Source organism: Coffea arabica, chromosome 4e, assembly GCF_036785885.1.
Source record: "Coffea arabica cultivar ET-39 chromosome 4e, Coffea Arabica ET-39 HiFi, whole genome shotgun sequence".
NCBI lineage: Eukaryota > Viridiplantae > Streptophyta > Magnoliopsida > Gentianales > Rubiaceae > Coffea > Coffea arabica.
Genome location: NC_092317.1, coordinates 9,392,949 through 9,417,014, shown reverse-complemented (window position 1 = coordinate 9,417,014; position 24,066 = coordinate 9,392,949). Strand labels below are relative to the sequence as shown.

The 24,066-nt window shown below is 34.3% G+C and overlaps 1 protein-coding gene and 1 long non-coding RNA gene across 9 annotated transcripts; one reads left to right on the top strand and one right to left on the bottom strand.

Annotated features, from left to right (window-relative positions):
• Positions 1-3,440: 3,440 nt before the first annotated feature.
• On the bottom strand, positions 3,441-8,387 carry LOC140006027 (uncharacterized). 8 transcript variants are annotated; one of them, XR_011813604.1, is made up of 9 exons: positions 7,842-8,374; positions 7,640-7,732; positions 7,425-7,503; positions 6,283-6,336; positions 5,255-5,347; positions 5,111-5,174; positions 4,972-5,010; positions 3,971-4,050; positions 3,441-3,691 (listed from the first exon to the last, which is right to left on the bottom strand). It is a non-coding gene; the product is annotated as an uncharacterized lncRNA (long non-coding RNA). The 8 variants fall into 8 exon arrangements; XR_011813601.1 differs by having other exon boundaries at positions 4,972-5,174; positions 7,842-8,373; XR_011813605.1 differs by lacking the exon at positions 3,971-4,050 and having other exon boundaries at positions 7,842-8,370.
• Positions 8,388-18,384: 9,997 nt separating this feature from the next.
• Positions 18,385-23,724, top strand: LOC113742713 (protein SIEVE ELEMENT OCCLUSION B-like). Its single transcript, XM_027270633.2, has 7 exons — positions 18,385-20,728; positions 20,835-20,942; positions 21,031-21,479; positions 21,568-21,677; positions 21,929-22,071; positions 22,187-22,669; positions 22,860-23,724. The coding sequence occupies exons 1-7, from the start codon at positions 20,522-20,524 to the stop codon at positions 23,475-23,477; spliced, it is 2,118 nt and encodes a 705-aa protein (XP_027126434.2). The 5' UTR covers positions 18,385-20,521; the 3' UTR covers positions 23,478-23,724.
• Positions 23,725-24,066: the final 342 nt, after the last annotated feature.

Sequence of the window (24,066 nt, the reverse complement as noted above, 5' to 3'; positions counted from 1 at the left end):
TCTCGACTATAGTAGCTCGGAACAAACCTTTTCCTCATCAAACTCCTCATTTCCTCCCAAGTTTCCACAGGTCTCTCACGATTTCTCCTTCGGCTCAGTCTAAGTTGGTCCCACCAAATGGAGGCGTAGTCAGTGAATTCTACGGCTGCTAGTTTCACCTTTTGCTCCTCTGTATAGGTATGGCATTCATAGACTAACTCAATTTTCCGGTCCCATTTCAAGTACGCCTCGGGGTCCGACTTGCCTTGGAATGAGGGAATCTTGAGTTTGACACCTTTAATGGTGTCGTCTCCTCGGCGTTGGAACCTTTGATCATTTTGGTATCTTCCCTCAAACGCTTCCTCTTCATCGTTTGAGTATGCCGATTCTTTGCCCTTACTCGGGGTAGGTGGAGGCCTCGAGTTCTCCAACTGATCAATTCGATCATGCAATGGTTCAATTTCATTCTTAAGCAATCGTTTGAACTCCCCCATCATGGCTTCCAACTGTAGTTTGATGTCCATGGTTTGGCTACCCACTCCACTAGACATATTTAGTTCACCTGCAAAACAAATAAACAAAAACGATTTCCTCTCTCTTTTTTTTTTTTTTTTTAATACGATGTATAGGTCACTCACACTCGTGTTTCACTCAAGTGTATCACTCTCTAATAATCTTACCAAGCAATTCCTTGGCTTGCTAGTTGCTTGAGTTGAACAAACTAGGCGTCACCGCAGTGTACGTTCTTGACTAGTCAACAAGTGACACACAAGCTAGTAGCAATAAATGGAGGTGAATGACTGAAGACCTAGACACGACTCAAGACTCAGAATATAGCTGGACAATAACTAACGACTCAAAAGAAAGTAAGACAATTAACTTGAATGCTGAAATTTTGAAAATCCTAGAAAACTCTACCCGAAACCCAAATTTCTGGAATGTGTTGAGCTGCTGGTCCGTGGTCTTTTTGGTCCGTGATCTGATTTGGACACTTGGGGTTGCCAAGATTAGAAACCTTGGAGTTTGGTCAGATTTGGGAGTCCCAAGTGGTCCAAATTCGAAATTTTGGGGCTGGTCAGATTTGGAAGTCAGATTTTGCACCAAATTTGGTAAACTTGTAGGCTGTCAAGAATTGGATGTTGTTCAGATTTGGAAGTCAAAGTTTGAATCAGATTTGGTGGCTTGAATGCTGACCAAGACTAGGGCTGTTCAGATTTGAAAGTCCAAGTTTGAATCAGATTTGGTGGCTTGAATGCTGACCAAGACTAGGGCTGTTCAGATTTGAAAGTCCAAGTTTGAATCAGATTTGGTAAAACTTGAAGGTTGGTCAAGAATTGGAAACTAGAGCCGTCTTTCTTGAAATTTTTTTTTTGACTTCTGTTGGGGTGTTTTCACACAATAGCCAGCTAGCTTAGACCACAATTTCACAGCAATTAACGTAAACAACTTGGACAGATTTGGTTTCAAGATAAAAGTTCCATGAAAACAAGAACACGGTTGAAGGTTTATTTCAGGTTTCAAGACTGCCAAGATTAACCTCTTTGATCCAAGAAGCTCAAGACTTCCCCAATAAGGTTTTGATGTTCGAGTTTTGCAAAGCAACAACACAAAGGTTCAAGAAACAAGTGCAAACAGATTCGGCAACCCAGCAATTAATTCCAGCAACGACTCAAGGGAATGACAATAAGGTATGCAACACAAGAGATTTTTTTTTTTCTGGATTTAAACAGAACATAAACACAAGACAAAACTGGACAGAAAATTTCGGACAACAACTAAACAACAAAGACAGATTTCTGACAAGGAAACAACCAAGACAGATTTCTGACAAGGAAACAACAAAGACAGATTTCGGACTTGACAAACCCGAGCACTTGAGCTACGAATTTAGAAGACTAAAATAGATCTAAAAACGATAAAAAGGGATATTCGTGATACCTCTAACTAGCTCTGATGCCAGCTGATACGAGACGCGGAAGCTACTTCGGATCTAGAGGAACACGATGAAGATTTGACGGAGCTGAACCCGAACTTGGACCACTCAAGAACAGATTTAACGGTAGAGGACGCCACAACCTAGTGTGATTCTAGATTGATAAGTCACGAACACCTAGAGAAATTCTAAGGTATTCAAGAAACCTTGGAGAAACCAAGAAAACTCTCAAAATCTGATTTATTCATTGAATGCCTAAAACCATTGGAAGTGTGGGCTATTTATAGCCTTACATAGAGATGAACAACTAAATGTGGAACTAGTCTAGAGTTGTGGTCTTGACTAAGACTAACAATTGTAGGCTTGACCAAACCTTATGAGGTCATCCCTTAGGTAAACAACCTTATGAGGTCATCCCTTAGGTAAACAACCTTATGAGGTCATCGCTTAGGTAATTAAAGCAAGACTATGGACCATTAAGCCCTTATTACAATGACTTAACTAAAATAGCAAATGTGACTAGATGGGCAGACGACTTGAGCTTATAAAGCGTGCCCACACCTTATAATGACTTTGCTATGGTGAATCGATTAAATGGCAGAAGACGTATCCTTATAAAGCGTGTCTATGCCTTATAACGTCTTTGCTGCGGTGAAGATGAATGAACTGCTCGAGCTCGTGTAACCAGTCCTAGTGGGATTTGAACCTTATCCGATGGCATAGCTTGACTCGTATCACACAAGGTATGTCCTCAAGGAAGACATCTTAATATTCCTGCAAAAGGTTAGCGATAGAACTAGGCAAAGAAACATCAAATGTGTCAGTCATAGGTACTTCTTTACAAATAAAAATTAGTAGGATATGATCAAAAAACAAGGCTTTTCTCACATCTTTGGCTTTTACTATTAACACTTGTTTTCTCTCTTTTTTTAGCTCTACCTATCTAGCCGAGCTTACTTCAGCCTTTTTTCCCTCAATTTTGCCTCGGCTCAACTCACCATTTTCGTCATTCATTTTCTCTCGAATTTTGCCCTCACTTTCTTGTCTTTTCTTTCTCTCAAGCTCTATTTCAAACTCTCTTTGAAGAATAACTGGATCCTCATGCACTTGTTAAGATGTACCAGGAGAAGAACACCGCGCGATACGCGGTGTAATTTTCAAAGTTGCCCAGAAATGCCCAATGATTCAAATTGAAATATTAAGTATGAAAAGTTACACAAAGGTACACCAAAAACTTTGCCGTTCTTTTTTTTAGTTTTATTAAGCAGTGAATATGAATAATCTGTTAAAGAAATGCAAGACAATACAATGAGAGACTACTAAGATCATTAAGATGCTCCTTGTTTTTGCATAGAATGAAAATAGAAATAAAAAAAGACACATGTAATGGAGGAGAATGGGAAAAAATATAGCTTAAAGAAATAAACAAAGCGAGTTGTTAGTTCCTAAAAAAGGCATTTAATAGCTATAAGTTTGTTTTTTGTTGATAAAAATCACAAATCAAGTTGTTAGTTCCTAGAAAAGGATATTTAACAGCAATAAGTTTCTTTTACAATATATTCAAACGAATAATAAAATGCATATACATGCAGTATAAAGAGAAAATCTACTTAGTAAGACTAAACGTATACCAGTGCCAATTGAAAAAATTGACAAAGAAAAGAAAAAAGTATTTCTAATTGGCCACAAGCAAAATGATTCTAGACTTTCAATGACTAATAGCATCAGAGAGCTCCAGCTTTATTCTGACTCTCCTCTCATTCCCATGAATGTAAATACCTATCAAGCAGTGAACGATGGATTTAGAAACTCACTCTATAGACGAAACTCCAAAGTTAAAAGCTATAGACAAGAAGCAATGTCATAAACCAGATTACCAAACATTTGAACAAAAAAATCCTAAAGAAAATATCAGAGGATTTGAATTTCTATGGAACACTTAATTCTGATCAGAAACATCAAATTTTGGAAAAAAAAACAAAGCAATTTATACCAATCTATAATAATAGTCCGAAAGTCAAAATAAGCAAATAAATATGTAAAAAGACAAGACAATACCTCAAGAGAAACCAAAAGCAACGAGATCTGACAAAATTTCTTGATGATATTAATGTGAATAATCCATGAGCATCTTCACACTTCAAGTGCACGAGAGGTAATTTTAATGTTTATAAACAAAAAAAAGGAAACATGTCTCAAGAATCGAAAAAGCAACAAAGACAATCTTAACCAAAACTAGCGAGAATAATTAAACCTAGCAGGATAATGCATCGTTAGTGAAACAGTTCAATTAAATAAAACTTAGATCTTTAGACATATTCAAAGTGCAATACAGTTGAAATTATTCTACCTAAAGCAATAGTAAGCTTAACCTATGATGTTCTTTATTCCTCCTTGTTTTGATTCTAAAATCGTCTAACTAATGCCTTGAATTTTTGTGGCACTATACTTTTATTATTACTTTAAGCTTTGAATTGCATTACTTTAAGCTTTAAATGTACACCACAAACGCTAATTTTAGCAAATCCAATGATAATTAACATTGATAACCCAAAATATAGCTTTTCTGGTACCTAATTCCCACAAATTGAAATGAAACCCCAAATCAAAAAGTATAAATGATTCTATTATCTATCTTATTATTTGAAAGCTATTAGAATCCTCACACAGTCTTATCAAAATCAAATCTTATTGTTAGTATAATAAATAATTGCACAATGAATAAACCAACAAAAAATGAAAATTCAAAGCAAAAACAATCTGATGTGATTTTAAGCATTATCTGATCAATTACTTTCAAACTCTTACCATCTACAATGAGTCGATCAAAATCCAATTTTTCAATCATTCTAATAACTAATTCTATAACCATAGATGCAACTCACACAAATTTTTTTTTCAAAAAAAAAATCGCTTAAGACTATGAAATTTTATTATTTCTTCTTTCTTTTTTGCTTCAGATTCAATAATAGAAAGTCAGAAATAAAAAAAAAGGCACACAAGAAAGAAACTCAGAAAACTGCTCAAGTTACAAAGAAAAAGTAACAGAAAAAACTTACAGCATTCAATCAAACCAAAGATCTGTTCTTTCCCTTCATCTGCTTCACCTCATTTTCATTTCAAAAACCCAGATAAAAATGTATTTTGAACTAAAATAAAACCTTACAAAAAGTGCTTAAATTAAAGGAACTTATAGACCTGATTAGGCTGAAGATCCATACTTTTCTCTTCATCTGCTTATTTTTCTTCTCATCTTCTCCTTCTAATCAGGGGAAAATTAAACAAAAAAAATACTTACAGAACCAGCTTAAATTTCACAAAAAAAGGTGAACAAAAGCATACATATTCTGATGAAGATCCATTTTTCCCCTCCCTGCTTCTTTTCATGGCCTTCTTTTTTTTTGTCCCATTTCTCTTGCTGTTTAAAATGGGAACCTAAACATAATCAAAGCAAGGCCATTAGAAATTTGTTGCAATTGTTAGAAGCTAATACAAAGAAAAATAAAAAATTGCTTAATCTTGCCTTCAAACCAAACTGTTCCATTTTCACCAAAATTATGCATGAATCTAGTTTCTTGTTTTCATGAAGCTCTATTTGTACTCTCAAAAGTTTCCATTTAACCATTTAATGGTGAGATGAGGAATAAAACCCATAAAGTAAATTTCACAAATTTAAATATGTAAACAAATCGTTATAATTTACAAAATAAGCAATCTTGGCAATGGTTATTCGATGCATACGACAAATGTCCGCTACCTAAGGCATGACAATGTGTATGTCAAACGCATCCAAACTTGGCAACAAAATATCCTAAAATAAAAGCTCATATGTTATCTTACCCAAACAATACAGACAGTTTAAATGAGCAAGAAATATAGAGTAAACCTCTTGAATGGCAATCATTCTTAAAAGTTTTCTTACAATAACAGCATAATAGTCAACAACAAATTTAGTAAGTATTTAAGTTTCGCGTAGATGTATAACTCCATAATGCTTAAAAGTAAGAATTGACCACCATTTTTTCTTTCTTCCTTCTCTTGACAAAAATCTGAGCAGAAAATCATAGAGCAGATCCATATATATATGACGAGTAAAGCCTACAAAAAATTGCCCACTTAAACATTTTTCCTCAGTAAAATTTGAATAATTCTTCACGTTTCTTGCTGTAATAAAAGATAATTAAATAAAATAAGAGACCAAAAAAAACCTTCTATAGTAAACAAAGTAGTATTTATGATTCCAATATAGTGAATTAATGGTATGCAAATAGTGAAGGACTGAAAGGCTGAAATTAAGAATAAATCATCTAATAGTGACCCTGCTCAACACAAAAGCAAGATAAAAAAAAAGGACTACATTTTTAACTTACAAAGTTTGTTATTCCATGAACTGGTTTCAAAGTTTGTTATTCCATCATTTGCACCTTTAACATGAACAAAGTAAATTAATAACATAAAAGAATAAAAAAATTAATAACATAACCAAAAGTAAAATAAAAAGAAGATGACTTAAGAAAATAGGATCTAAATGCAAAGTAATCCTAACATCTTTTTGTTATTTAGCTACAAAAAATTCTCTTTACCTTTTCAAGAAATATAAAGAAACTGGAAAGACCAACATATTACCACACCAAACTTTTAATTGCTCATAAACATTGAAATCATTTTCACGAAAGGTAAAGTCTAAATAAGCAAGAAACATGTAGTAAACCACTTAAATGGCAGTAGATGGTAAGAAACTTCTCTGCAATAACAGGCTAATACTCAATCTGCCATATTTACTCTATATTCACTTTATATTCTCAAAATGTTATCCCCAGTAGATGAACTCAAACTAATCTTCTAGGAACAAAATAAACAAAAATTTAACCAAAAAATGGTATTCTTGTAAACCTAAAATAAAAGGTACTCATTTAAAAGAAGAAAGGCCGGCAAGATTCATGCATATACAAATATATAGGGAACATGTACTTAAAACGAGTATCTCAACTACTGGCTCATTGATCAGTTTCAGTGCTTTTATCAGCAACTAAGAAAACACAAGAGTATTTTTTTCTTTTGTTTTAAAGAATCCATATACACTCTCCGGAAAATGAGAACCAAAACTTCACAAAGGAAAAAAAAGAAAAATAGTTTTATCAAAAATAAAGACACGAAAAAAATAACTAAAGTTTTCAATAGTCATTGACATGAAATTTGATCTCCACAAACGGAGACTTTGGGTTGGTTACCATTTGGATCGTCTTTTGTGAGTCAATAATTGAACGCACCCTTGCACATAACAAACCAAAAAAAAAAGCCATTAGATGAGCCATGAAAACTCCATTTTTTAGAGGTTCTCGACAACATTGTCCTTCAGTTTCTCTACCAAGTAATTTTTCCATCTATAATAAATATCATACAAGTTTGTATAGGGGGCTCTAGAGACCCAAAAGAAAGAAATAAGTAACATAGAAACTACTTAAAAAAGAGTACAAAAGTTAAAAAAATGAAAAAATAAAATAGAGAAAACCTGAGATGAAGAAGGACAAACCCCAAGGAAGCAAAATTACACGCAATGTTTCTCGGTGATGATCTTCTCTTGGCTGCATCTATCTTGGGAGAAAGCATGGACAAATAAATGAGGAAAAATATAGGCGAAATTTAGATATTAACCAGGTAAAAATTTTTGGGGAATAAAACCAATAAATATAGAAAGGAAATAAAGATTAAGAGGCAACAAAGAACCTGATAGTCTGGAGATAGATTCTGCAAATTTCCTTGCTTCTGGAGCTAAAGATGATCAAGCAGAGAGAGAAGATCTGGAGCAACCCTATTATCCTACAAAGAAAAAAAAACCACAACAAGCCACAATGTTAAGACAACTAAATCCGAGAACAAAAAGGAAAAAAAGGCTAGAGATGTTTAGGCAGGGGAGGAAAGAACAAACCCTTTAAGCAAAAATATCGAACCCGTTTCGGAGAAAATATGAAGAAGAGGAAGATAGGATGAGGACTTTCTGAATAAAGAAGTAGAGGATGGGTGAGAGATAGAGAAATGGGAAAGGACGGTTCTGTGAAGTATTGAACCCAACGCAAGTCTCACTAACTCTGAGTCTCTGACAGTATGTCAATCTACCCACATGGGTAATGGGTTTCTTCCCCTAAAAAATAATCAAATCTGTGGTTAAATAACAATAAAAAAAAAAGTTCCCTGCAGAGAGCAGAGAGTAGAGAGCACGTGGTTAAGCTGGAGGGTTATTAATTCACACGAGCAACTGCACCAGGAAAGAAATTTGCAAATTCACACAAGCAGGACAATCTCTTCAATTAATGACGGGAATTCACACGAGCAGACGACCATCAATTGGCCAATGACAGTGCGCCATGTCAGCAATTGGAACCCAATTGAAAACCTCTCCATTCCCTAATAGACTAGATATGTTAAAGAGGTACAAGTACAATCTTTTTATTACAATGGAAGAATGAATATTTATTAGCGTAGCCATCCCAGCTAACTTTCTTGTCAAATTGTCAAGGACGGCCTCAAATAATATGAGTAATTTGCATAAGTACAACATCACATAAAACTTCATCAACATATCTATCAATGCAAAAAGAAACTAGGACTTATTTAAGTACACGTACCTCTCCGCTATTGTTGAACCATTGCAACTTATAAGGCTTATGGTAGTTGGTAGTAGCCAAGTTCAATTTCTCCACCATATGCGCACTTGCTACATTCATGCAGCTCCCGGGGTCAACCACTAAGCTACAAACCTTGTCTTTGATATGACAACGTGTGTAGAATATGTTTTCGCGTTGTAACTCATCCACACTAATTTTAGTAGCTAATGCACATCGAGCTACTAGACCAACGCGATCTAGTGTGGGCTGCTCCTACTTGATCTCCTCTCCTTGATCCTCAACCAAAGGTGGCATTTCCTCATACTTATCCTCTTCATCCGTTAGCACTTCCCCATTTGGCAACATGTTCATGGTCATTTGATTTGGGCATTGAGGAGTAATGTGACCAAAACCTTGACACTTAAAACACTTAGTGTCTCGATTTCTTGGTTTAGGTGCTTCTTGATTGGACTTAAAACCACCTTTTTGCGTTGGTTTGGAGGATGAGGTATTCGACTTCAATGCACCACTCGAAACTCCACTTGGTTTTGCCAAATTTAATACCTTTGAGGGGTTGACCTCTCTTCCAAGTGTCGGATTTCTCCAATTTCTAGGTTGGAAGTTGAAGTTTTGGTGAGTTATCCCCCTTCTCCCGAGCCTTCTTTCAACCTTGATAGCTTTGTTCAATAGTTCACCCATGTCAAGGTAGTGTTGGAGCTCTACAACATTTGCAATTTCAGCCCTTAGTCCCCTCAAAAATCGAGCCTTGGTTGCCTCTAAATCTTCATGAACATCAGCCCTCATCATTGCCATTTCCATCTTTTTGAAGTAGCATTCAACCGTCATACTACCTTGAGTGAGGATGTGCAATTTATGGTGCAAATCCCTATGGTAGTAATCAGGTATGAAGCGCTTTCTCATAACCCTTCTTAACTCTTCCCAAGTTCGGATGGTCGGCTCCTCATTCTTTCTTTGTTTGATGCGAAGTTGATCCCACCAAATTGCTGCATAATCCATGAATTCTATGGCTGCCAACTTAACCTTTTGAGACTCTGTATAGTGGTTACAATCACAAAATAAGTTCAATCTTTCTTTCCCACTCCAAGTATGTTTCGGGGTCCGATTTACCTTGGAAGGTAGGGATTTTCAGCTTTATTCCTTTGAGTTGGTCATCTTCATGCTTAACTCTATGCTTATGTTTCCTTGGCCTTTGTTCATCTTCCTCATACTCTCTCTTCAAATTGGAGTCACTGAGTTCATGCAATGAGATTTTTCCTCTAGTTTTCTTAGATGAGTTCTTTGATGATTCCATTTGTTCAATTTGCTCCTGAATGGACTCAAACTTGCAATCGAATCTTCTTTGGATTTCATTTCATATAGCATCCATTTTAAATGCTAATTGAGCAATGGTAAGTTCATTTTCGTGAACCATGTTTTTTTTAATCTTGCAAAACTCAACAAACGTTAGTAGAAAATGCCTCACTCACTCTCTAACGTGTTTCACTCGTGCTCGTGTATTATTCAAGTGTATAATTCACTCAAATGATCTCACCAAACACTTCTCAAGTCACTTGATTGCCTCTCTTGAAGAAATCAGAATTTTCTCAATGAGATTCAATCAAACTTCCACCAAGTTTCACACAAGCTGGTAGGGATTTTAAACTGGAAATTTAGAGTGAAATGGACTGAATAATAATTCAAAATAAGACACTAAACATGCTGAAAAAAATACCAGATTTTGTCCGCACAAGGTGACTCAAATTTTGGAAACTTTGGACTTTAACTAGCGACTTGAATTAGGAAACTAAGACTAGTTGGAATCCAAGATTGATGTGGACTCCTTTCGGGACCTCTTAGACACACAATTTATAGGTTGAAAAAGACTCAAAAGACACGAGTTTAATGGCTGGACAGATTGCAAAACTCGATTAAATAAGAAACAAAATAGCAGAAATTTGGAAGCCTAGAATTGCTCTACCCGATTGTACCCTTGGCTGACATTTTAGAAGTTGAATCCAATTAGTTCTTGGATTTATTTTGGAAGATAAGCTGCTAATTTTTGGAGTAATTTTTGTGTATAAGTAGCTAGCAAAATCTAAATTGGATTAGTTATGTGATGACTAGGATTTGTTTACAATCCTAAGTCAACTTGGTTTCCCAAATCAGATTTGCTTTCTTGTTTGAATCTAAGAGTGATCCGACTTTTTGTTCCTTTTTTTTTTACAAAAACTATTTTTTCTTTTCTTTTCAATTTTGAATCAAACACTCAAGAATTCAAACCGCAATAAGAAACAAGAATTAGCCGCTACTTTGTTCAAGAAATAAGAATTAGGGTTTTGCAAGAATTTCAAGATTTGGAAACTTTTGTTCAAGAATTCAAGAAACCTAAATATTTTACCCAAGAACTTCAAGATTTGTCAAGAAAGTATCCAAGATAATTCTAGAATTCAAGATTCTTATCAAGAAATTTCAAAACTTCAAGCACTTTCAAAAACAAGATTGGTCAGCCATGGTTTGACACCAAAACACAAAAACAGCCACGAATTAACTTCAAGAAACCAGTTACGGATTCAACAAGAACAACTACTGACCAAAATTTTTTTTTTTATGACCAGTAACGGTGAATAGTGCACTACAGTATCGTGAACATTGCCGATGAACAGTACCGGTGCACAGTATCGTGAATAGTCCGATTTTTTTTTTTTTTTTTTTTACTTTAAGCAACTTCATGACTCAAGAAACAAGATCACAAGACACGATGTAACCAACAATTGATATTCGGGTAGTAAGGAAACACACAAACAACACTAGAGGATGCTGACAGCAATTAACGATGGAAACAGCAAGAACAACAAGGAAAAACTTAAACAACTTTACTAGGATAACACGACCAAATTTGACACAAGAAAAACTTACTTGACACGAACAAGATATAATTGAATTCGTCAACTAACTCTGATTACCAAGCTGATACGAACCCGCCCGAAGGTATGAATTCGTATCCCATGTAGTCCCGGATTTAGACGAAGAAAATCAAGTTGAATTGCGGAATAACACTTGACCCTTCTAAACCCTAGATTGCGAACCTTGAATTGAATCTCAACCCACAATCGAATGATTTAGTTAACCAATGTTAAAGGTAGAAGATCGTCTGGAAATTTAGTTGCAAATTCTAAAGCTCTATCAATTGGTTTTATTGTTCCTTGATATATATTGTGTCCTAAAAATCTTACTTTTGTTTGAAATAATTTCATTTTTGGGGCTGATACTACTAATCCATTCGTTTTGACTATTTTTAGAAATATAGTTAAATGTTTAAAATGTTGTTCTATTGATTCTGAAAATATTAATACATCATCTATATATACAATACTAAATGAACTATAAGGATTAAAAATATCATTCATTATATTTTGAAATTCTGATGGTGCATTTTTTAAACCAAATGGCATAACCTTCCATTCATAATGGCCAAAAGGTGTTGTAAATGCTGTTTTGTATCTATCTTCTGGAGTTATTAATATTTGCCAATATCCTGATTTTAAATCAAATTTAGAAAATATTTTTGCATTAAATAATCTATTAAGCAAATCCTTTTTATTAGGAATAGGATATCTAATCCATTGTAAAACTTTATTTAATGGTTTATAATTTATGACTAATCTTGGAACTCCTCTTTCTTTTTCAGCTTGATTCATGACATAAAATGCAGCACAACTCCAAGGTGATTTTGAAGGTGTTATTAATCCTTTGTCTATTAGTGTTTTTATTTCTTTTTTACAAAATTCTAATAAATCAGAATTCATTTGTATTGGTCTTGCTTTTGTTGGAATATTTTTCTCATTAAATTCTTTTTCATATGGTAATTCTATCATATGTTGTTTTCTATCCCAAAAAGCATTAGGAATATCTGCACAAATTTCTTTTTGCAATAATTCTTCTAATTCAGAAATTCTTTTTTGTATTTTAGCTTCTTTTAATTGTTCTTCAATTTTTAAATAAGATTTCTCTTCTTTGATATAGTTTATATGTTGCTGTACTTTAGTAATAGTATTTATTGTTTTATAAATAGAAGATGTTTGTAATATCTGTAATTCTCTTTGTCTTATTGGAGTTAAGAATTTAAAAGTAACAGTTTTTCCCATTATATTTATTGAAATTCCTTCATGGTTTACTGCAAATGGGTAAATTTGAATTAAAAAAGGTGTTCCTAATATTATATCATGATTTATATTTTTTACAATTATAAAATTATGTCTTATACAATATTCATTATTACATATTGATCCTTTTGTAAATTTATATTTTACTTGTAAATTTTCTCCATTTGCTGCCATTAATGTTTCATTTGTTCTTTCACAATATTTAGTAGGAATTATTCCTTCTTTAATACAACTTGAATCAGTTCCACTATCTATTAGAGCTACATGTGTTTCTTTGAAATCTTCTACAGTAATAGTTACTAAAGCATACCATTTTTGAAATGTCATTTTTTCTATTGTATTTAAATATTGATCTTCATCCACTGGTTTTTCAGATATACATATTTCTTCTGTTTTGGAATTAGAAGTTGATGGTTGATTATCTATTAAGGTTATTTTTGCTTCTATTTCTAAATCTTTTGTTTTTAATTCTATAATCTCTTGTTGTAATTGTTTTATTTGTACTTTAAGATTATTGATTTCTGTTTGAAGATCTTTAGTCGTTTCTTTTTTCATTATATTTATATTTGGATATTTATCTATTAATTTCGAAATGCTAAAAGGTTCTATTATCTTTGGCATTTTATCTTCCTGAATAATTAAACTTTTTAATCTTTCCAAATATTCTGTTTTAGCTATTGGATCATTAATCTTTTCTATTATATCTAATAAGAATTCTTTATCTTCTTTTTTAGTTATTACATTTATATATTTTGGAGTACAATTACAATCTTTTTCACTGTCTGAAGTACTTATGTCATTATAATAATCGTCTTCTGAACTTTGATCTTTTTCGTTTATTAATAAGTTTATTAATTTATTTTTAATCTCTTCTTCTTCTGCACAAATTTCAGTAATTTTTTCTTTTAAGTTACATTTATTTGCTTTATGTCCTATTTTCCCACATTTGTAGCAAATAATTTTCTTTTTAATAAATTTTCTTTTCTTTTCAGGTTTATTTCCTTCAGTTCTTTTGTATCTTATTTTCTTATTGTTATATTTTTTAATTTTCTTTTTATATGCAGAGGGTGATTTAATTCTTTTAATTCCAAATGCATCACAAAATGATCCTACTTCTTTTGTTTTTGAACCATATTTTATTTATAATTTTAATTCTGAGCATAATATTAATCCTTCTTTTTTCACAAAAGCAAATAATTGTCCAAAAGTAATATTTTCGAATGAAATTACATCTGTTCCCATTTCCTTTTGTAAACTATCCATTATTCTTTGTGAAAATAGGCTTGGTAATCCTGTTATGAATCTTTCTTTCCAAAATGAAGCATTACAATCTGGTCTTCTTAATACATTTGTTAAAAACATATCTTTATACCATCTAAAATCTGATAATGTTGGACATCTTAAATTTGTTAAAAATGTTTTATTAGAATTTAATTCTTCTTTTGGATGTCCTATGAAATACATTACTATGGTTACTATTAAAAATTCTGCAGCATCAGATTGAATTTGAATATTTCCTTGATCATCTTCAATTTCTTGTGTATGATCTAATATTGATAATTTATCTTGAAGTGTTAAGGCATTATCCCACCAATTCTTTAATTGTCCAGTAAATCCTGAAACTAATAATGTTGCAATATTTCTTTCTTGAATATTTTTTATTTTATAAGCTAATCTAGCCATTCCCATTTCTTGTAAATTATTTAATACTTCATATTCTGCTTTGCCATCTATATTCCATTCATAAATTGAGTCTCCATCATATTTAGTGGTACGAAATTTTGATCTTTCTTCATATTGAATATCTGGAGGGCTAGGTCTTGGATAATAATTTTTTGAACTTACCATTTTCCTCGACGACTTGAATGAGAGTATAACGAGTTGTTTCTTCCTCCTCAAGCCCTTGAATAACATTCGTATGGCCAACTCTATCATGTATAGCACAGACTAGGGCTTGCATTGACTCCTTAAGCTTCTTGACAGGAGCTCTAGTCATTGGACCATCTAGCTCAACTTGGACTCCACTCGAAGTGCCTTAGTCAACCGTCCCTCTTGCATCACTTACTCTCTAAAAAGTAAGTTTGAGATATAAAGTAGTAATTTATTTATTTAAAAAGTAAGTTTTATATTTATTCCAATTTACTTTTTGAGATATAAAAAATTACTAATTTATTACGTTAACTTACTATTTTAAATGAGAAATTTACTTCTTTTTTTTAAGTATTATCCTATTTAGGTGGATAAGTCCAACAAATAATCAATATGATTGAACACTGAACGTAAATGTGTCTGAACCAAGATGTGTTAGGTAAAAGAACCCTTTTTATGGCATATGAACCTTTGCACTAAATATCTAATTAAGAGCACTATTATGAAAATCAGACCACGCAACTAAGTTGATTTGACCGATTGAATTGTGAACCAATCATTATACCAAATTTATATTAAACTGAAATTTTTTAAAAAAATTCGGTCAAGAATTGGTTAAATCAGTCAAAATCGATAAAAGCCAAACAATTCAACTAGTTGTCGCTAATTATTTTTTTATACTATAGTATTATTCAAATTATTTAATATTAAAATAAAATAAAAAATCTTGCAATATTTCTAAGATCTAACTTAGCTGATAAGGATATTAATCAAGTGCCCATGAGGTTTTCGGTTCGAATGAAACAATTTCATGTTTGATTGTTCCAATTTGAATTTCAGAAATTGAGATTAATTTAACACTCACTCTCTACAAGTTGTGAAAATGAAGTTATATCCTACACGAAAAAACTGTATAAATTGTAAGTGAATGTACATCGTCTGCTCAACAATGTACATTGCCTTGTAATTCTTTTTTTTTTCTTTTTTAATAGAAAACCTAACACATTATCAATAAGCAATATCATCCAAGACAATCAGTATACTATTTAGCCGCACAACTTTAATTGGAACTTACGAATATTCCAAATCTCACCCCATCCATTCAAAATTTTGCCTTAATTAATTGGATACTTTCCAGTCCCACATTGGATAAAGAGTGAAAGTTGGGTGAATTTCCAAATGTATAACTTTAATTGCTTTTGCTTTTGGTTTCTAAAGTGATAAAGAACGAATTAACTAATTTAATAAGGATCAATCCTTTTCGTGTGAAGTTGTTTTCAAGGTTTTGATGATTACTAAACACAAAAATTAATCCAAAGACTTTTACATTTTGCTGATGTTTGGTTGCTTATATTTGCAGCCTCGGAAAAGTTAAGTTTGTACTATTTAATTATTTATTTAAGCAATGAAGGAAAAAACATCTTGCACCATTCCACTCTGCACTGACATGAGATCATATGCTTTCTCCTGGATTCTTCCAATTGTTCTGTTCTTTGTTATCTCATCTTTTCATTTTTCTTCTTTTTTTGGAATTTGGATCATCCCTTTTGTTTTTTCATTTTTTAATTACGTTTTCTTCTGAAATCTTTTTATATCATTTTAATTTTCTGCTCTGAAATATATATACAAATCTGATCATAAAAAAAGAAAAAGAAAATTTGAAACCCTTCTTGAGTCAAGATTAGTGGAGTAGCTAATAGTACTTTCATCTGGATTGCCAGAGTTTTTGTAAAAAAATATACTACAATAATTTAATATATGTGGGATAAAATGGTGATTAAGAAATATGGTTATGGAAAACGTAGAAATTTTTCTTTGGAAATCTGCAAACCAAACAAGGCTATTTTTCTGTATGCCACGCCATAAGACATTAAGCATGATTAGTTAGTTCCAAACTGCCAAGTATTACTTGAAAGTGAAAAAAAAATTGGTTAAAAGAATAAACAGACTCACTAATTTGCCTTTAAGAAGTTGTTTAAAGCTTTAGCTGTAGCTGCATCTGATTAAAGCTGTCGATTAATTGTAGTTTTGTTGGAACTACAGCTTAGCTACAGCTTTTGGGATGAATTAATAACCAAATCATGCATCCCTTTATTAATGTAAAGACATTTTCAGGGGCCACCAAAGGTGAATTCTCTTCCAAATAGGAAAATTGGCTTTGGAAATTTGTAGTCCCTGCCAATTAGGTACTAGATTCAATCAGGCTTTGGAAATTTGTAATCCCTTCTTCTGGTCCACTCTGTGTTGCTTCCAATGCATGATAACAAAACCACTGCAATAAAAAATCCATCCTGTTCCTGTTACATAAGTATCCAAAAGTACCCAAAAAAAAAAAAAAAAAACTGCTATTCAGCCTGCTAACACTAAGCAATTGATCAGGCTTGACCATGGAATGTTCTCAGCATCTTATGATACTGCAATTCTGAAACAAATTGAGAAAACTCATGATCCTGAGAGCCGCGAGCTGGAAATCAGACCTATTCTGCATATTATCGAGGCGATTCTGCAACACATCTCCCTTAGCATTGATGGTGTTACAAGTATGTGATGTCTCTTTTTATTTTTGTATCATTGTGCATACCTTAGTTTATTCATCTTTAGTTGGCTTTGCAATACTGACGTCAATTTGTTCGTTATATGATGTTCTAGGGGACGCCTCATGGAGATGCTGATGCATCGGAGGAAATTACAGTATTGGCTGGCACAGAGGGCACATTGGATGGATTCACTTATACGGTTCAGAAAGTTTGCTCGCTCTGTGTTTCGTTTCTACTTTTCTGCATCCACATCTTAAAAGACAGAGGCCTGAGAATTGGTTATGAAAAACTTTTTGTGGCTATGTTTTGGCAGTTGGTGTACAAATTCTCTGTCGGCGCTTCAACAGTGGCAATCTTGAACATGCTTTGTAGCCATTCTCGGGTGCAAGGTTAGTGATATCATTGGCAGCCTTTGCTGAAAAGTACGGCGAATTCTGGCTCATTGGAAAGGTGTTTGCCACAAATCCACTTGCCAAGTCTGTAGCTGTTCTTAGAAAAATGCCACATATCTTAGAGCATTCCATAGCTATGAAATCCCGGGTTTGATGTGATTAATTACCTTACCAGAGCAACGATGGATATAATTAAGCGCATCGCTGAGTTCAGGAGACTCCCAATTCAGTACAGATCAGACATACCTGCGATGGAATATGCTTTAGATTATGTTCCTATTGCTGTATGCTGGACCATAAGAAGCATGAGCCTACTAGGGATGAATTACAAGTAAGTGTGTCAAACGGATTGATTCCATCCAAAACTTGAGACAATGGGTGTAAACCGAAAAAGATAATGGGAAAGAACATTAGCAAAGAACGTGTTCGAAGGATCAATTCTTTGATCACCGAGGAAACTCTCAGTTACTCTTGGACTAATCTAAAATATGTTTGGTTCTTTTGGACCAGATTGGAGAGGATTTTTTCTCAAAGATGGAAGTTCAAAAGAACTTCTTGATGACAAAATTTTGTAGGAGGTACTGAACGTCCTCATGCTTTAGTATCTGCTATATCTTTATCTATATCTGTACCTATAACTCTATAGGTAGAAAGCATGAGTACATGCGCAGAGTTGATTGCAAACATCCATTGGCACTTTTGTAGAATAGCAAGGATTAGCAAATGTAAAGAAATATATTCTAATGCAAATGGACATGCAATCTTACTATTTAGAGAAAATTTTTGTAACACAATTAAATTTTTAATGAGTGGCATTGAATGCATAGTAAAAATATCTTATAATAACAATTATGTTATCCAAATTTAAAAAAAAAAAAATCTTAACAGAGGTTGAATTTAAAACTTTCTGTCAAGGCGAAAGTTAGCTGAAGGAGGAATAATATATGAAATTTTATCAAGAACTGGAAGCGGCAAGAGGAGGACTCTTTGCCAGAACTTCAAAACTTAATAGGGGCTGAAAATGATTTGGAAAACTTAGAGGGTGCCAGCGGTTTCAACCAGTTTAAGTTCTACTTGAAAAAGAGAAAAATCTATACAAGATTCCACTAAAAAATACAAGTTCCTGGAAGAGATTGGCTAGTGTTTTATGAAAAAGGAACCTGTAAGATATAAAACAACATACATTTTGTCTGCAACAGCAGTTCTCTATACACTAGTCTCAATTTTTGCAGTTTGTGTAATACTACTCAATAAACTACTCTGCAGCATTTAGAACCATATATGACTTGACTGTCATGAAAACATGCCAACATACGCCACTAAGACAGTTGCAACCTAGCCAGCCTATGGTGGTGGGGAGGGGTATCACCGTATGGTGGGGTCCCATCCGGATGGAATAGTGAAAGTTAGATGAACATTCAAGTAGAACATTGATTGCTTTTGCTTTTGATTACTAAAGCGATAAAGAACTAAGTAAGGTAATTAGATCAATCTTTTCTGTCATGTGAAGTTGTTTTCATGTGTTTGATTACTAAACACAAGAGTTTCCAAAGACTTAAGACTGCTGATGTATGATTGCTTAGGTGAGCAATTGCAGCCTCAGAAAGTTTAGTCATCAGTAATTAAGTTATTATGAAGCAATGACAAGGAAAGATCTTGCGTTTGCTGCACTTTTTACCTCGGATTCTTCCTGTTGATCATTATTTAAATTTCTTCATCTTTGTTTATGTTCCTGCTTTAGAATTTGTCTGACCCTTTTGATTTGATTCATATCTTCTTCTGGAAATACTTTAGCATGTTCATCAGATTCCTAGTTTGAAACATCAGACAAATCTGACGTATGAGGTGATCGCTATTCCACTGGTTTGATGCATCTATCCAAATCTGAGTAACTAGATGTGTAAAATAAGCAGTAATTGGTGTCAATACTAATTAGATTGGCTCAACTCTTCTATAAGTTTAAGCAAAACTTGACAAAACTAGCTAAATGTGATGTGCTTGATGAAGTTTTCTTCCTCCAACATCCAAGCAAAAGATTTCGAGTCTCAAGGAGTCATACTCTCCACCTGCTTAAATAGTTTCATGGATGGACAATTAACAAAGTTTTCAGATGGTTAGTTAAATCAAAGTGCTTAGTAGTACAAAAGACAGAAACCTGAAAAAGATTAACACAAAAAGAAAAATATGGTTCTTGAGGCAGCTCTTTTCAAATTGCTGCAGCCAGGGACCTATGCTAACTGAAATATGTATCATCATTTTTCCATTAAATTTAGGTTAAAAGGAATTAGACAATTTTATGTAGAGACAAAAAAAATCAACCATCACCTTGATAATACCAATTATCTTTCATTATTTCCATTTCTTGTCTTGGTCCAGTAGATGGAAATGTTACAGTGCTAGTACGTTACACCACACTGTATCTACAAAGACTTTTACTGTAACATTTTTCTTGCTCTTTGCTGCCTGGAAAACTACACAAATAAAAAAAAAAGTTGTTTCAGGTAGAGCAGTGACTGGATTAGAAAAACTAGGAACCCTTCTTGAGTCAATGTTTATGAAGTAGCTAGGAACACTTAATTATTTCTTTAACACCATGAGACAGTAATAAGCACCAAAGTTTTAGTTTTAAAACGTCAGTGTCAGTGGAAAACATAAATTACAAAATAAACAGACTAAATAATTTTCTTTTAAGGAATTGATTAACACTGTACCTATAGATATATCTGATTACTGTTTAAGATTAATCTATTGCTTTGCTGGAAAACACCCCTTTTTGGTTCACTTAATCATTAACTCATGCATCCCAAGCTTTCCTACCGGAAAGCCATTCTAGGGGCCACCAAAGGTAAATTCTTATCCAACTAGCAAATTTGGCTTTGAAAATTTGCACTCCCTACAAGTAAGGTATTAGATTCAATCAGGCTTTATATCCATTATGCCTCCTTCTAATCCACTATATATAGCTTGGATTGCATGATGAAAATGCCACAGCAATAAGAAAATCCATCTTGTAGCATAAGTATCCCAGAACCAAAAAACAAAGATGGCAACTGCTATTCAGCCTGCTAGGAATAAGCAAATGATCAGGCGTGACCGTGGAATGTTCACAGCATCTGATGATGCTGCAATGATGAAACAAATTCACGCAACTCATGCTCCTGATGGACGTGAGCTTGAAGTCAAACCTATTCTGCAAATTATTGAGGCTCTTCTGCATCACGTCTCCCCTGGCATTGATGGCATTGTTAATGTATGCTTCCATTCTTCAATTTTTGCATTATTGGCATGCCTTAATTTAATCATGTTTAGTTGGTTTATAGGTACAGACTTTAATGTTATTGTTATGCGATGTTTAGGGCACACATCATGAAGGTGCTGATGAACTGGAGGAAAGGACTGCACTGGTTGGCATGGAAGGAATTTTAGATGGATTGGCTTATATAGTTCAAAAAATTTCCTGCGAGGTTGATTTCTATGCTTCTGTATCCACATTTTAACAAAAAGTGCCTCAAAAGCAGTCGTGAAAAATTGTTTGTGGATATGTTTTCGCAGTTAGAATGCAAATGCTCTGGTGGTGGAGATATGCATGCAACGACAATGGCAATCCTAAACATGCTTTCGAGCTATACCTGGGATGCAAAGGGAGTTCTATCATTGGCAGCCTTTGCTGTAAACTATGGGGAATTCTGGCTCATTGCAAAGCTGTTTGCCACAAATCCACTCGCCAAGTCCATAGCTGTTCTTAAACAGCTTCCAGACATCATGGAGCATTCCAATGTGCTGAAATCCCGGTTTGATGCGATTAGTAACCTTATCAAAGCAATGCTGGATGTAACTAAGTGCATTGTTGAATTCAAGGAACTCCCAGCTCAATATATATCAGATGACACACCTGCAATGGCAGTTGCTTTAGCTCATATCCCAGCTTCTGTTTACTGGACCATAAGAAGCATGGTGGCTTGTGCCTCTCTGATAACAAGCCTACTAGGCATGGGTTATGAGTAAGTCATTCAACAAACATACACTGCCATAACTTTAGATTAACTAATCTTGGATGTCAATTAACAACTTTACATTGCGCAAGCACAGGCTCATTGGATCTACCACAGAGACATGGGAACTCACAAGTTTAGCCCACAAGCTGAGCAGCATACATGGCCACCTTAAGACACAGCTAGCCAATTGCTTTCAACACATTGGTTAGCGTTTCTAAGTATTTTACATTTCAACAAAATCCTTTGACAGAAAAGCACTTAACATGAAAATTAAATTAGGGGAAGCTTCTAACTCATCTTACTCTTAAAAATGCTTTCATTGCTTTTGTTTCAAAAAGGTTGAAGATGATGCAGTAGGCAAAGTATTACCAATCAGTATCCAAAAACTTAATCGCTTTCCAAATAAGTTAGCAGTATTCTCTGAATTTTACTAAAAGATCATGATTCGTATGCAGGTGAGAAGAGGCATCTTGAATACTTTCAAATGCTGGTGCATCTTTTCGAGGTACCACATTTGGAAAACTTGAGGATTCTCAAGGCATTGATCTATAACAAGGATGACCTACTACCTCTTGAAATTGGCACTTCTAAGACAAGGGTATTTCACTGATTAATTGCTTTCTGACACATATCCATCAATTTTTGTTGTCCTCTCCTTTTCAGTTCATTTCTTTTTCTTTACAGTTGGATCTTATTTCTAATCATTGAAACAGGCAAATGTTGATGTGTTGAGAAGAAAGACTGTATTGCTGCTCATTTCAGATCTAGATCTCTCCCAAGAAGAGCTTCCCGTGCTCACACATATTTACACTGAAGCACGATCAAGGCCAGAGTTCCAATATGAGATTGTATGGCTACCAATTGTGGAAAGGTCAGTTACATGGAATGAAGGATATGAACAAAAGTTTAAGCAGCTGCAGTCAGCAATGCCGTGGTACACACTGCATCACCCTTCCTTGCTAGAACCAGCTGTAGCTAGGTACATCAAGGAAGTGTGGCATTTTGAGAAGAAGATGATGCTGGTTGTATTGGATCCACAAGCTAAAGTGGCTTGTCCAAATGCACTGCACATGGTGTGGATATGGGGAAATCATGCTTATCCCTTCACCCTAACGAAAGAGGAACAATCGTGGAAGGAGGAAACTTGGAGGCTTGAGTTATTGGTGGATGGCATTGACCCTGCAATACTCGAATGGGTAACTTTTAACATTTTTGCTAGATAGATCCAGTAAACTAAAAAACGTATGCCATATGTGTGAAATATTGAAATTTAAAAAGCAAAATTGTTCTGATATGCAGGGCAAAATGAAACTAATGACAAAGTTAGCCTAATTTTAGCCCAGATTGCTTAATGAGGAGAAGTAATTTTTTGTTCTGTTGCTACAGATTATCCAAGACAAATTCATCTGTTTGTATGGAGGGGAGGACATCGGATGGATCCGAAGCTTCACAACAGCAGCACGAGAAGTTGCTAAGGCAGCAGGCATTAGCTTGGAAATGGTTTATGTGGGAAAGAATAACACCAAGGAACGTGTTCGAAAGATCAATTCTCAAATAACAGAGGAAAATCTCGGTCACTGTTGGAGTGATCCAACGTATGTTTGGTACTTTTGGACCAGAGTGGAAAGCATGTTATATTCAAAGATGCAAAACCGAAAGACTGCTCAAGATGATAAAATAATGCAGGAGGTAATGACTATCCTCAGCTTTGATGGAAGTGATGAAGGATGGGCTCTAATTAGTAGGGGCTCAGCTGAGATGGCCAGAGCTAAGAGTGAAACAATGTCCCAAAGCCTTGCAGAATTCACAAATTGGGAAGATGATGCAAAAGAAAAAGGTTTTGTCCCAGCACTCAATGACTACTTGAAGCGCCTTCACACGCCACACCACTGCAATCGCCTTATCCTTCCAGGGACTGCTGGCGGCATCCCAGAGCTGGTGGTCTGTTCAGAATGTGGCCGTCAAATGGAGAAGTACTTCATGTATCGTTGCTGCACTGACTGAGAGACATCATGCCTCATACCTGAATTATCTAGTTTGTGTCATAAGAATTAATCCATATTATAATATGGTAATTCTGGTTTGCAATATAGATCTGATATGATATTCCCATCAGGTTATTGTAAGGTAACGGTTTGAGTGCTTTTATGTACTGTCTAGAGCACCTGGGCTTGTAGTTGCTCTAGACTAAAACTATATCTCATTATTGGCTTTGGTAATGTGCTATAAATCGCTTAAACATTATCATGGAGTTCGGCATGATTTAACATCTTACACTTTGATGGCGTAATTTCCCTTAATGGGATCCTGTAAGCCTTTCTAAAGCTGCAACTCAGCCTGAAGCTATATCCAGAGTACAGGAGGACCTTGAATTTTAGGCTTGCGAATGAGAAGAGCAAATGGAAAGTAATCTTCCATCATGTTATAGTCAAATGGCATCATTGTTTTATTTCTGCACAGTAAAACAGACTTTTCACTAATAAATGGAATAATGAGGAAAGATAATTTGCTAGCACTACCAAAAATGAAGCAAGCAACCAAACAAGATAGCACGTAGCAGTAATCAGTCGCCAATAAATTTCTGCAAGCTTTC